The 15,801-nt window shown below is 36.1% G+C and overlaps 1 protein-coding gene across 4 annotated transcripts in view; it reads right to left on the bottom strand.

The window, feature by feature from the left end:
* The window catches only part of LOC145668948 (nonsense-mediated mRNA decay factor SMG8), a 73,595-nt gene that overhangs the window by 15,678 nt on the left and 42,116 nt on the right, over positions 1-15,801 (bottom strand). For all 4 annotated transcript variants that reach the window (XM_081737235.1, XM_081737236.1, XM_081737237.1 and 1 more), the window contains exons 10-14: positions 14,762-14,854; positions 12,882-13,022; positions 6,706-6,911; positions 3,262-3,468; positions 423-535 (exon numbers count right to left, since the gene is read on the bottom strand). In XM_081737235.1, the coding sequence (XP_081593361.1) occupies positions 423-535; positions 3,262-3,468; positions 6,706-6,911; positions 12,882-13,022; positions 14,762-14,854 (760 nt within the window). The remainder of the gene's footprint in view (positions 1-422; positions 536-3,261; positions 3,469-6,705; positions 6,912-12,881; positions 13,023-14,761; positions 14,855-15,801) is intronic.

Below are 15,801 nucleotides of genomic sequence, written 5' to 3'. Positions count from 1 at the left end.
CCCCGTCAACGCGTGTGCTTATGCCAAATAACTTTGTATTTCTAACTGACTTCGAAAAGAGAAGGATCTTAATTCAACTCGTTTACACATATGTTGTGGGTATACTTACATATAACTTGACACAGGTGCATCGACTTTGGAAAGAGGATATCTTCCCGGTGGTCCCACATAAATTTCTTTACGATCTGATGGTAATTTTTGGGGCTTGACCACGAAACACTTCAATGGATGCTGTATTGAAGACTTATAATTTTTGTTGAAAAAAGATTTATAATTAATACTAATTATAATCATTGATTGATAGGATTTAGCAAACATCTGAGAATTTTCGTCCTTTCTTTGGCATAAATGATTAACTAGTTTAATTGAAAATAATTCTAATATTTAGACATACGTAGATATTTTATGAAATCAATTCTTACCTAAGCTTAATCCTTGCGTATTACTTTGCGTGCCACTTGTAAGATCACGGGATTCCAGTCCTTTTGGTCCGCTGTCTTTCCTTCCACCAACCTTAGGAAATAACTGGGCAGCTCTAAAAAAATAAACAAAATAAATAAATAAGAAGAACTTTTGGGTATATGCTGAGTCAAATAATGTGGATATCTCCCTTTAGGCTAAAGGAAACGAATGATTAATGACACACTGAATAAATATGAAACAATAATTGGTGGAATAAGGATGTCGGAGGAACGAGAAAAACCACAGATACCACAAATTCACGTGGCTGGAGATCGACCCAAAATTCCTTCCATGAGAGGTGACAGTGATCCAGCGTGCCCTCCCCTATACGTAGACAGAGAAAAGTATTTTAATAATTGGTTATTCAGCTGTTTTTTGGATTTATTCAGAGAATGAATTGTGTATAGTCCTTTAATCCATTGACACGCATATTACCTGCTATGCGGGGAGTTTGAAAGACTCAACTTACGTACAGTTGTTTGCCAAGAGATAGCACGATAAGCCCAGTGGCGTTTTTCTAAACTAGTAATTTTGGTTGAGAAGCAATAACACAGAAACGTTTATGATGAAAAAAAAAGAAAAAAGAAAAAGAAAGTATACCAATGAGTCACTGTTTATTAGCAACTTAGTACATGCTAGTTTCAAGATCTTCAGAATGAATACAGTGAAATGAATTTTTTTGTTTTGCGTCCACGATCATGCCTTTTCGGTTACAGGAAATGGATGAATAATGACAGTCAATGGTTATGAAATACTTGATAGAGTGATAATGCGAGAGGAAACGGGAGAACCTCGAGAAAATCCATGGACACGATACTGTCCACCACAAGCTCACTTGGCTTCAGATCGAACGAGGATGTCGTCGCACCAGAGGTGAGCGCTCTACCACTGAGCCACCGTGGCCCCCTCTTTGTCTTTAGAAATTGAAGAACATAGTATCTCTTCTCCTGAAGTGTAATCATATTCCAACTAGCGGCCAAAGCATGAAATCCTTCCTTCGCCAGAATTAACATATAATATCTCTCAAGGCGGTGCAGTTAAGCAGTTGTCCTTGTTTTGCAATCGAAAGGGGATGGATTAGAATATAGCAGATGGGCATTGTGACAGGTCTTCCAAAGGTTTCTTTCCGTCTTTCCAGGGGAATGAAGGGGGAGATGATACCCTTAGATATGAGCTTCTTCGCTATGTTTCATTTTATTGTTTCGAAAGTGAAACACTTTCACAGTCATATTTGGAGCCTCATTAATACAATAAATACACGTATCAAACTTAAGAGATGTTGTTCATGACACATATTTGCAAAATAGGATAACAAAATAGTAATTACACTGTATTAACAAGAACATTGTATCTAAAAAGGACATTTTACCAAGTTGTTTTGACAAAATGACCTGAAAATCATCTGCATTTTCAAAAATTACATTCTATTTCTCCACTGTACTGTAGTTAACACTGTCACTCACAAAGGAAAAAAAGGCTAAAGTTACGATTTAAAAAGAAAAAAAGCTGCGATACTGAAACAAGAGATATCCAGAAAATGGGCATTATCCGCTCAGAAATGAAGGCTAGGTTACACAAAATCCGTGAACTAATATATGGAATACAATATAACTGAGGACAGCTTTCAGTGCTGTCAACTGTGTTATTTAGTTTGTTGCATAAATATTAATTATCTAATAAAGTTTTTCCTTCTAAGTTTCCTAGTTTTATTTTAAATTTCTTGTTTGATACTGTAATAAGAGATTTTACTTTTCATTTCCTTTGATGTCTCTTGATTTGTGTAAAATCTTGATTGTGATATGTTTCGGTTTTATTCTCTTGTATATAGGACAACACAAAAAATAATTTACTCACACAAATAACATGATAAATAACGCTTTGTGCTGAATGATATCTTTGAGTGTTACAGTTGGTCACATTGTCACGTGACTTTGGTAACAATTCACTCGTTATTCTTTTGTCTCTGGTGAGTTTGCTGTGTTTAAGAAGTGTAACGTTCTACGGTGTGTTGAAAACTGCAATGGATCGTAAGTACAGAATATAACTGTGTGTAAGAAATGCTTTAATTGTGGTGGAAACTTGTAAAAGATACAACCGGAGTGCAGAAGGGTTTCCATTCCAAGTTTTCTGGTGTGCCTTCACCAACACGATAACAACTGCTGAACTGAACAAAAAATTTGAAGCAGATGCACTAGAAGATATGGACGGCCAAGGAGTATTTGTACAGAAGAAAACACACAGTTGGACGCCAAAGAATTTGCAAAAACAACTGTTCCGCAACTCAACAAGTCAAGCAGAAAACCAACTAGAAATAAAACTATCCGAGTGTGCAGAAAATATTACTTGGGTTCTTCAATTAAACTTGAATTTTGTGTAAGTAAACTGGTTTTTGCGTCACTCTTTACTTGGCATGACCAGAATTATTTTGGTATCCATATTTTGGAATTTTGACTAGGATTTGATAATACTCCGTCAACTGTTGACATGATCATTGATATTTGAGCGGTAATATATAACTATAATCAGTCCTAAGATAGATGTTGATGTATTAATGATAAATCCTCACAAAGAAGAATACAGATGTTTTAATGATTACTTTTTATAACAGTATATTTTAGATATATTTCCTGAGAATATTACCAATGAATATACAAATTTCTTACTGTATACGGAACTACAAATAACGATTTTAAAATACTTTGTACATAATAAATAAATGTCAGAAAAGTGTCGACATTCGCTATATACTACCAGAAAAATTCACTGATTCTAATAAAATATGTTAAAAATCGTACTTACCTATAATCTTTTGTGCTTGGCTGGAACACTGGAAACGTTATATGTTCCAGATTGTTACAACAGTCCTCCGACAACGCCTGGTAAAAATCATGATTCGCTGCTTTGGCACTGAAAGGATCTTCTCGAGGACCCTGCTTCCTTCCACAATTACACGCTGACACGTACCGTACTCCACTAGAATGGGGAAGCACTGGCATCGATCTCTCCCTGCAAAGGATAACCTTCAAACAGCATTGAAATAAGAAATAAAGCAATTCTAATCTTGTACAGTTTTTTAAAAGAAAATCTCGGAGAGTACAGAGCTCCGTTAGATTGCACTAATTGAGTTCTAACGTTAGAGATTTAAGGCACAAACAATAATTTTAATTGGAATGCATTTCATAGCTACCTATTTCCATAAAGGAAAAATTTACGGCAGATTAAAATACTTGATAATTCAGTCAGTTATGATTATATGCTGAGAAAATTCCAAGAAGTAGTCAGATCTTGTGTCAAGATTGTGATTAAAATGATAGCTTAAATTTACAAAAATATGCTTCTATTGTAAAATAAATAAATAAATAAATAAATAAACATGTAAATAAAAGTGTAAGGGGTGGAAGAGTTGCTGCCTGCTTCCATTAAGAGGAGACTTGCCTGTAGGCAGTATGTATTCCATAGGCTTAACCATAATAATACTGTTCCCATGTAGCCCAATGGTTAAGGCGGGTGGCTCCGGTTTTCATTGCCTATGAGAACTTGGAACTGAAACCAACATCATGCAGCAACAAGCGTTGGAAGCCACTGCTTACCACGTATTACTTAGTTTAATGCGCGCAACTTGGCGTTCCAAGGATTTAAGAACAATACTTCAAGCAATCCTAGTTTCTAGGTAAAATCTCAATGACGGTAATTCAAGATGATTCACTGTCTCAAGTATTGGTAGCCTCACCGAATACACCTCCAGACTCATCCATCATACTTCAAAGACGTGACTTCTTCTCAATTATTCCCTTCATCATCGAACCCTACTTCAAAATACCACCCCAGCCTCTGCAGAAGTTATTTTATTATACACTAATATTATACTCAAGCTAATTTCCAAATAAGTAACCTGACATTCAAAAGCCAGCCCAGTATACAATTTCAAACCTAGTTGGTTCAGTTTGTTCCAATCATGAACCAATTTTAATCGAAACTAACCCCTAGTTGCAAATCAAGCTTATTTCCATGGACCTCAAATAGTCTCTTATGCACGAACTTATTAATGGGATACCTGGAACAATAAATCTTAAGATCATCACTTCAATATTTCCTCTGGATTTTCCATACATAGATGACACTTTCCTCATATAAGCACATGGCCAACTAGTATTGACTCTATTTCTAGACCCTCTCAACAAATCTCATTACATTCATCTGATACTTTCTTAACTAAATCGTCAACTTCCCTGAGATTTGAGAAGGAATATTTGACTTACATATCCAAACTATCAATGTTATGCAATGTCTTCCCACCCGCTACATATCAAACGATTCAGAGAATCACTTCAGCAACCAGCGCCTTCAACAACTATCCCAAGATCCTCTCGTCAAGCACTCCTAACTGGGAACAACCTCCAACCTCATCCGCAAAATGCAGAACTAGAGAGTGTCCCACTCTAAGGTAAAACCAGAAAATGTTGTGTAAAAAAAGGCAAGTGGAGAGGAAATAACACAAAATTTGTACATGGCATATCTGTAAGTGTGAGAAATAAAATGAAATCACAAGAACTGCTGGAAATAGCTTCTAAATACGTCTGAACACAGTGTTGCAAGTTTGTGAATGTATGTCAGGACTTCGGGTGTCATTGCTTGGATTTCACGGCCGAAGTTCCTTCTGTAACTCATCAATGGGCGTGATTTGTCTCTATAGACCATTCCTCTCAGGTTACACCAGAGGAAAGAGTCTATTGGATTTGAGTCTGGTGACCTTGGAGGGCATAATCCTTTTGAAATAATTCTACCTTAGCCATGCTCACTCAAAAAAAAGTGGCGTGGCCCCGTCTAGCGTAGGCGCTAACGCTCTCGTCTTTGGTGGTAGCGGTCCCAGGTTCGATTTCCGGTGGGGACACTCGGTCGAAAAAGTGTAAAAGCTTTTTCAGACCAGCCATCCTGAGTGAGTTTTTCCTGGGTTTTCCTCATTCACGACAGGCAAATGCCGTGATGGCACCTAACATACAGGTCCCAGGCCGCTTCCTTCCTTCCCTTTTCCCGGATGGTGTGATAGCCGAGAGACGGGCTAACATGGCCATAGATGACGAAAGTCAAGAAGTCTTATCCTAATTGAGAAGTGTGGCATGTTGCTCCATCTTGTCGGTACTTACCAAGTATCAGTTCCTAATCATCAGACTGATTCATAAACTCTCGAATCAGTTCGATGTAAACTTCATTGAGCCCACCTCACGTCATTTATTGCACTTCACTTTAAAAACAAAAAGCCAACGACTCGCGGAACTTCTCTCTTGCCACTTTGCTTCAACTATCATGACGTTACATTTCACTTTTCTCATTGAATACATTACTTTCTCAAAATTCCATCCAAACCTGGGCAAATATTTACGTAATGACTTTTTTTCGGAGTTCCCTTAGGATGGGACACCCGTTAGTTCAAATATCATTACAACAACTACCTTTGTTACGTACCCGCAAATCCTAATCGAATGATTAAATTTCTGGAATCATTTCGGCAATCAATCCTGATGTCATTGATTAGGAATTTCATGAACATAAAAAAAGAAGTTTTTTCTCGTTAAAAATATTTTATACTAAAGAAAAAGATTTAATTATTATTTTAAACATTTTAAGTAGATACCGATAACAAGTGACCTTTTCATTGTTTTCTACGAAGAAAGAAGAAAAAAAAAATATTGCAGCACTAAACAAAGAACTCAATTCAATTACCTACTGTCATAAGCTTTCAGAACAAAATCTACCAATATTAGTTTTAATGTTGCAGAATATTCTCAAACAATTAGCAAGGTGAGTAGACAGAAACGTATGGCAGGTAACAAGTACAGTCAGTGACAAAAGTTCTTTCGTTTTGATGAAATTACTTTCGTAAATAACTTCAGAATAGGACAATTTGAGTACAGTTTTCAGTAAATTAAAAAGAATGGAATTTTCTGTACATTCCAGCCATACCACTGGTACACGTTTCAGCTATAACACCGTTATTCCCAACTTAAATTTTGCCAAACGGAAAGAAATTTTGTCGCTAACTGTACAATTAGCTGAAAATCACACAATTCTCGTGGGGACTACACCTGATTGAATTTGCTTTATTCCATTTAACTATCTCATCGTGCCCATCATTTGAGAATGTTCAACACTCTAAAAGGAAATACTACAATTCTTGTTGTGAAAGCTTGTTAGAGGTTAGGATTTTTATGTGAAACACAAATGTCTTCGTTGCGCAGTAACTACCTGTTTCCTGTTTCCTTGGGTATTTCCTCTTCGTCCGGAGCTCGGTGCAAAGGGTTTGTACACGGATTTCCTGTTAAGCTTAACACTTCACACATTTGTCGTCCGTTTTTCCAATATCTCTCGCAATCCCTTTCTAACTGAGTTACGTATCTATCAAACAGAGGACCTCTCGCATGCATTGCGAATACTGATATGGCGTGTGCAAGCTGGAAAACACATGAAACAGTGAGATGAAATTCTAACATGTATATACACACACATGGTAAATATGATTTGATATAAGTTGAAAGCTACAGTTACTGAAATTTTAAGGATTATTATAACCTTAAAATTTAGCTCTCAAATACAGCATTATCGATTATATATATATACGAGGCGCGTTCGGAAAGTAACCCTCCGATTGGTTACTGTGCATGAAATAGTGGGGGCAGCGCTACCATTTTGCACAGACGTGCGCGGTAGATCAATCTGCATCCAGTCGTGATGGAGTGATGGTTGTCTGATCATTAGTTCCACTTTTGTAGCGTCTCAAAATGTATGCTGCAATGGAAAGCCCCGCCAAGTGCGAGCTGTTATACGTTTTTTTTTTTTTCAGCAAAACAATATTTGGCAGCAGCTATTCATCGGGAACTTTGTGCCATGTATGGACCAAGCAGGGGCGGATCCAGGGGGAGGCGATCGCCCCCCCCCCCCTGCAGAAAAGGAACCTTTCTTGTCTATATATATAAAAGAGAACGTACAAATCCTTTGTTCCCTCATCACGCTAATACGGCTGAACCAATTTCTTTCATTTTTGGGGGGTTATTAGGATTTGGACCATAGATGGATTTTATCATATCACTTTAATTTTTAATTACCAGTGTCTTGAGATAATTGACCATTCAAGTGTCCATAACGTACAAATCCTTTGTTAGTTCATCATAGGTAAAAATAAACGTATTTATATGCAACCCGCATGACCGTGTCACTCGGCGGGTTAACATAAATGACAGGCGATATACAGCGGAAAATAGCTTGAATCTTCTGTTTAAAATTTTTTAATTGATTTGCTAATTTCTACAGACACTTTTACAATATGCCAGCACCGGGATGACCGCAGCGAAGCGGGGCGGGTTAACATAAATGACAGGCGATATAATGTTAAGATTTACTGCAATCTTCTATGGTTTTTATCATATCACTTGAAAGCGAAAAAGTAAAAATTATCTAAGTAACAAAGTTTATTGCGTTCCGGGGTGACCGCAGCGAAGCGGGGTGAACGCTGCTAGTTTTATACATATAAATAATATCCATCCCAGAGTTTGGAGCCCTTAAAAGCACCATTATGACGACCCACCGCCCCCCCCAGAAGTCGGTCCTGGATCCGCCCCTGGGACCAAGTGTGATGAGTGAAGGAGTTGTTCGTGAATGGGTTCGTTCATTTAAAAGTGGACGAACAAATATTCATGATGAAGAGAGGAGTGGCAGGCCATCAGTGGTCACTGATCAACTCGTTCAGAAAATTGATGGAAAGTTCATGAAAATTGTGACTATCATCTCTTCATACATATGAAGAAGTGGCTTGGATCTCATCGCTTTGATGATGAGGAGGAGCTGAAAGATGCGGTCACAGGCTGGCTGAAGGCAAAGGCGGGAGATTTTTAAGCTGTTAAAATTTCTAAGCTAGTGCAGAGATATGATAAGTGGTTGAATGCTTATGGAAACTATGTTGAAAAATAGAGCAAAGCAGTAGTTTTCGGATGTATATAATAAATCCTTCTTATTCACTTTGGTGTTTCTTTTTTAACCAATCGGAGGTTATTTTCTGAACGGCCCTCGTAAACAGAGAAGCAGAGAAAATAACCGATTTTATATTACACTAATTTCTTCATAGGTGTGAAGTCAATGATGTACAAAAAACTACACGGTTAAACCGAGAATCGAACCTGAGTTTCGGCTTACCTTAACAATATGTTTACTACGCTATCCAGTCTACTCTACATATATTCCACCACCCTTGAGGTTGATGTTCAGCCAATCAGATCTCATGGTCTGCGGCACAACTCCCATTATGGCTGTTCAGGGTGAAGATTGAGTGTCATAGTGCAACTGAGATAATATAAAGAACTAGAGATGCCCTGATGCGAGATCTTTGATGGTATCGAACTCGCATATATCGAATCGATCCGCCATATTGGAAGAGGATAAAGGGGTATTTTTCACGTAAGGCTCCATAGTAATTTATATCTGTTTTATTGTTGATTGTCTGTGCTCCTAGGAAAAATTGCACGACGAAAAAAAAAATCAACGTTCTTTGAAATTTCATAATATGTCAAAGTAAGTCATTTTCTTTCTTCTTTTACCCTATAACAGTCAATATAATGGGTTGTGTACTTGTAATAGCATTGGGTGAATAAGCATATGCATTATATTTACACTGTCAAAAGGCTCGTAAAGACTACTACCAAGAGAATTGTCAAACTATTATTATGTTTGCTTATTTATTGAACTATATGTTTATGAGTTGTTGGAAATTTCATCAAAATTATGTAACATAGAAGTGTTCTGTGACACCTTGGCAAGTCAACTGTTTGGTTGTGGAGGGAGTAGGCCTCCTTTATCTACATTAAAAATTGTTAATGATGGCAATTATTGCATAAAATAATCCTCACTCACTGTTAAAAGGAACAATAGGCCTATCTCTGCCTATCTCTTCACTTCGCTTACATCTGCACTATTGGAGGGATGAAGCTTGGGATGAAACTTAATTAAATATCACAAGAGCAGAGCGATGAAAAACATGACAAGTTATACAATATATGGCAGAAGTGTAGATAATAGTCTACCATATGTCTACCATTAGTAAGTGTATTATTTTCTAAAAGATACAGCTGACTGAAACTTGCGGAATACGCCATCTTGGGAGAGGATATCTCGAATCGAACGCTACAATCGAGAGCAGATTCGAATCAATACCGCCACATAGGGAATGGAATCTCTAGCAGTGGCGAAGCGTAATCCCATAAGTAGGATAAACTAATAACACAATAACATTTAATGTATCATAAAATGTTTAAAATTATAGTCAGAAAAAAAAAAAAAACAACCTGCCAAATCTATTTATTTTAAAGAACTTTCTTAGCTGTATTTCTAACAATGTTTAGTGTTAAATTTATGTACACTTATGTCAAAAATTATTGTCGCATGTCTATAAATATGTTGTTGTGGGAATATAATTTGATAACGTTTTCGCTCGATATTTCTTGCAATGTTATGTGTATAATTGGCAAAGACGTGTATGTGGCAACTTTCATATCAAAAAAGCAGTTAATAAGAACAATAAAACGAAAATAAAACGTTCTTGTCCATTTAGCAACATTTTGTTTTACTCATTCTAATTTTCGTATTTATAATTCTTTTCCTATAAAAGTTACCACAAATATACATTTCCCGATTATACACATAGTATCAGTATTAAAAGTACCTTGCAAAATCATTATCAAATTATACTCTTACAAGAAGACAGTTATAGATATGCGACAATCATTTTGGACATGAGTGTACATGTATACATAGTAATTTTGTTGTTGTTTAACAAGAAAGAATGAATATTTATATAAGCAAAAGTAGACGGAAAGTACTCTATTATTATTATTATTATTATTATTATTATTATTATTATTATTATTATTATTATTATTATTATTATTATTATTATTATTATTCAACACATATTTAGATGAAGGAAAACAAGCAATGTGTATTAATGGAATATTCTCATTTAGCTCCACTACAAATATTTTGAAGTGCAGTTCATATTTTCTTCTATTTGGGATTTGCACGGGGATGAGGGGAATTTTCTCCTCACTTGCTGTTTTCATTTCCTGTACATTTGAAAATGGAAGGAGAGAAAAAGTAAGTATATTCTTGCTCTTAACTGTCAAATTTCTTGGATAAGCGTTTGTTACTTGCATCTCCCACTTTAAAGTACGTACAATACTGAATTTAATTCATGCATCAGGTGATAATGACTTCACTAGAAATGTTAATGCTCAGAAGGAACTTCATTTGAATCAATGCAAGATACTTAATATTGTATTCTATGCAGTGACATAATTAATGGGGAATCATAGAATCTGTGGGTTCCGGGCTTAAGCACTCATCGAAATTTTATCGTCATTTTTTATTGTTTTATGTATATTGCACAATTTTTACATTTTTTAGGAATAAAGTTAGCAAAGCCCCTCCCGAAACAAGCAAAGTCCCCCGAAACAAAATCGTAAATACCTCACAAATTCTATGAAATGGAAAACTCAACTAAAATTACACAGGAATATTATTATTTTATCCTCCACATTAGCGTTTGGTAAATTTATATAATTTTTAATGTATCAGAAATATTCTACAAGTTATTATGGTCCATGCCCCATCTAGGGAAAAAAAAGCTACTCTGAATATCTCCTGAGAGTATATATCTAAATTAAACAAATTATCACTAACAGAAACGCATAATTGTACACATAAACTTCTTACTCTATGTTAAAGAAATCATTTTAAAACATATTAGCGTTGAAAGATGCCTTCACGCTAAAACTAAACTCCCAGAAGCGAACCTTTGCACCTTACCAACAATGTGTGCAATCCCCAGCGGTAACAGCATCGCTCGCTGAGCAGCATAGCCCGTAAGCCTGTCTATCGAACTGGTGAGGCTCAGACGCAAGGTCTCCAAGTGCTTCCAACCTACTATTTTGTTACCGAAAAAAACGAAATGTTGAAGTATTGACTTTATTTTATGAGAAACTAATGACTTTATTTTATAAGAAACTCAGGGTAAAGAAAATATAAGGCAGAAAACAGAATAGGCCCGGCCTCAAAGCCTCATAGTACATTTCGCCATTGATCTCTAGTTCTTATACTATTATCTCAATGCGTAATGCTTAATACACCAGCACGGTAAGCTAAGACCCGAGATCGATTCTCGGTCCAGTCGTGCATTTTTTACGCTATATTACAGTACTATTAACTTGTACTCCACGAATTTCTTTTAGAAGTTTGCAAATAACTCAACACGAAGACAGAACTTTGATTTACAACATAAATATAATGTAAAAACAATACACCATTCTAATGGTATTTGAGAAGGATGTGTCGTCTTCTTGATATTCAAAGAAGTAACAGAAATTCCTGTTAAATGAATACCACGGAATAAAAGTGGAAATATAAAGTGATTCACAAGAGCATGAAGGTAATCAGGTTGCCCACTGGCATAGAGAAAGGAACTACAAGAAATAAAAGGGAAAAAAGACAAAAAAGAATTAAAAGAAAAACAAAAAGATTAGTTATAGAGAAGTAGTGCAAAAGACCACCAAAAAGTAATATTACGAATAAAAAGTATTACAAAAACAGACAGTTATATTATATGAACAATAAAAGTAGCAATCTATTATTCAAAGTCAGTCAGGTCATGGAGTTTTTAAATAAATGTAACATGAAGAAAATTTAAAGAAATAAATGAAAAATACCAGTTCTGTTTACAAGAAAAGGAAATGACATTTGAAATGAAATGAAATTTTTGAGTTTTACGTCCCACGGTTATGCCGGTTAGGCTAAAGGAGACGGTGATGATGAGTAATGAATGAAATGGTGGAATGAAGAAAGTGGGAGGAAACGGGAGAACTCCGAGAAAACCCACGCACACGGTGTTTGTCCACCACAGAGTTCACTTGGCGGGAGCAGGGTTTGAACCCGAGACCCCTAGCACCAGAGGTGAACGCTCTACCACTGAGCCACCGCGGCCCCGAAATGACATTTGAGTCTGGAATGTAAGGAAATATCGAAGGTAAGGAAAGACATGGATCGGACAAGAAAATATGGAAGAGGAAAATAGACTAAAACAAACATGGAGCCTGGGTTTTGAAAAGTAAAAGAAAAATAGAAAAAATAAAGTTTACCAGAATTTTACTGGAAAACAAAGATGGAAAGTAACAGCTAAATCTACATATTTTAAAAAAATTATACGTACTGACACCTACACCTTAACCCTTACGTAAATATCTGTGTACCGTGTACTGAATGCTTGTATAAACGAATTTGTAATCCTAATTCTCAACTACACTTCACTCGTGCTCTCCTATTTGTAGCTTCCCTTTTATCCCCTTATAACATTAACACAAAAAATAATAATAGGAAATAGTTACCCGGCTTTCATGGTAATCTCGAGTATAGTGCGTTGGAAGATTCTCCTGATATGTTGCCGTAGCTAAGGGTAATACTTTCCCACATCTGCCTTCACTGAATTTTACATCTGTATCAAGCAGAGTTCGTAATGTATTAAAAATCTGAAAAATACAAAGACAACACAAAGAAATTAAAGTTTCCGGTATTTTTTCGCAACTAAATAGTTGGTATCCTAGCCTACTGTGAAGACTCGGCTTAAATTTTTAGTGAAAGTGTAATGATATTCAGAAACACCCTGGTTACCAACACCTCTTTGATATCAGTTTTCCTAATTAAATAATGAACTGCATCAAACTGAGATCTTTTCACTAATCTAACTATAAAAACCTCCATCGTAAAAATATAAATTTTAAAAGAGAAGTAGCAGCCAACCACTGAGCTACCATAACCTCTCCCCTGGAGAAACTGATAATCACGTAAAACTATACAATTCTGATATGACTCTGAATTGAAAAGCTGACCATTAATTGCCAATGAACACGAATTCAATCTATTCTTTCTTACATATAAGTACGAGGTGCGAGAAAAAAAAAAAAAAAGGTCTGAAGTAATAACTCAAGAATACTTACAATATTGGTTCCTGTCGGTGGTGTCACCTTCAAAGTAGTTTTCTTCTGCTTCAACACACTTCTTCACTCGATACTGCCACTCTATGTAACATCCCTCGAGTCATGTTCTGTAAGGGTCTTTAGTACGTTTTCCGTTTTTTCCTAACCTCATTAACGGAAGTACTATATGTTCCTTTCAGTTCAGATTTGATTTTCGAAAGAAAGAAAAAAAATCACAAGGTGCCAAATTAGATGAGTACGGCGGGTGTTCTAACTGCAATATTTTTTCGAGCCAAAAATTGCTGTAGGGATAGAGCCTTATTAGTGGCCATCTTCGCACAAATTTTTCACATTTGCAATGCTTCCGTCAAGATACGTCCAACTGACTCTCTATGCAAGTTCCCAGCTTCAGCAATTGCTCTAACACTCAATTTGCGGTCACTTCTCACAATACGACGAACATTTTCGATATTTCTTTCAGTTTCGATATGAAATGTTTCAGTGGCAGATTTTCGAAGTTTCACGAGAAACTTGATATTTATCCTTTGTTCTACTTTCAAGCTCGTCATTTTCGCCAACGCACTGACACACGTGTTCACTCTTTGTCGCTTATTTCGCGAATGCAGGGCCGTGTGAGTCCAGTTCACTATACTAGGTAGGGCAGGTATGGTAGTTTATCCTTGCAAAAACAATATGCATTATGTTAATTATTTTTAGTAATACAGCTACACTCTTTTTTTTTTTTTTTTTTTTTTTTTTTTTTTTTTTTTTTTGTCACCTCGTAGAGCTCTCTCATGGCTATGTGGATACCATACGCGCCTTTGGCGTGGGAAACCTGGGTTTGATTCCCACCAGAAGCTTATGTGCTTTGAAGCCCACGTTAAACAGAAGGTCTACGTCTTATATAGCCTCGCTGCTGAACGGAACGCTAAATTCAAATTCAATCCAATCGAATTAAATGCAAGTAGGTTGCCAAATTTTGAATAAGAGCACAAAACTCATCAGCTGATGGAGGCAATTCGAACCGCCATCTCCCATTTAGATGCAAAATAACTGCAAAAAACACTGATGGTCTTGCTGGCAGCTTACTGGAAAAGCGTCCATCTTGCAAGTCGAAGAGCATACTTCGATTCTCAGCCAGTTTACTAATATTAACCTTATAGCTCCCAACATTATTAGCATAGTTAATGGAAACATCTAATATTTGAAAACAAATTCATTAAAAAAAAAAAAAAAAAAAAAAAAAGCTGCAATATCATCTATGCTAAGATCTAACATATCCAAAAACTTACCTGTTTTGACTTATAATCCTTTTCTGCTGGCTCATTCATGTAGAAATTAAAGACCTTATTGCATACTTCAAACCATACACTAGCCTGAGGTATCTAAAACATGAAGAAGAAAATTATATTAGTAGTCGATTGATACAGAAATTCACAATGCTAAAATTCGTCTTATCGACAATCCATCGTGCAGACGAGAAATATAGGATAGTAAATGTCATACAGATTGTAGTTTATGATGTGAACCATACAATTAATTAATTAACGAGCTATATTGATTTATATTAAAATTCAATATTAAGCAAAAATTTACTTTTAGTATGTCTTGATTCAAAAATGTAGAGCAAGTCTGAAGTAGGAATTTCTAAGCCACTGAGGGAATTATGTCGATTGATTTTTTTAAAATCAAGATGTTTTATCAATACAGGGCAATGAAATGCCTCTGACTTATCTTCGGAACCCCTTAACCAAAAGAGATGAAAGCTAGTATGGCAGTTATTCTTAATTCCCAGTGTTAGCAAACAGCTTACGAAGGATTTGGGGGGGGGGGGGGGGGAAGTAAGAGGATTGAGAAACGAAGAAGAGTTTCTTTTGGCCTGCAGGACACAACTTTTGAACTGCTTAACGTAAAGGTATGAAATTCGGGGCAAAAGAGAACTGACACACAGAATTAGTGATGACGCTAAAGGGGAGCAAAGGGGACCGGCGTCCCCCTCCCCCGCTAAATGGCATCGTCCGACCAGACCAGATCCGTACCTAGTATTATTCTCTTGGGTCACACCGTCTTGTTGGGAACCTATTAACACTATTTTCAAGAGATATATTAGGGTTTCTTTTTAGATTTTGTATCTTCCGTAACAATTTGCGAATCTAATTTGAATTTGCATCACAATTAGTAATTTTTGTATCGTATTTTCGGAAGTGAATGAAATTGTTATCTATGTGTTTGACTGTTTTACGTGGATATGAAATAACAAATGAACCATCAAGAAAAAAACAAAAAAAAAAAAAAGTATATATATATTGTCATTCTACAGATTGCCTAAGAT

The sequence above is a fragment of the Thermobia domestica genome, chromosome 13, assembly GCF_964235325.1.
Source record: "Thermobia domestica chromosome 13, izTheDome1.hap1.1, whole genome shotgun sequence".
NCBI classification, from domain to species: domain Eukaryota; kingdom Metazoa; phylum Arthropoda; class Insecta; order Zygentoma; family Lepismatidae; genus Thermobia; species Thermobia domestica.
The sequence above is the reverse complement of the archived record's forward strand: the minus strand, read 5'-3'. Positions and strand labels throughout refer to the sequence as shown.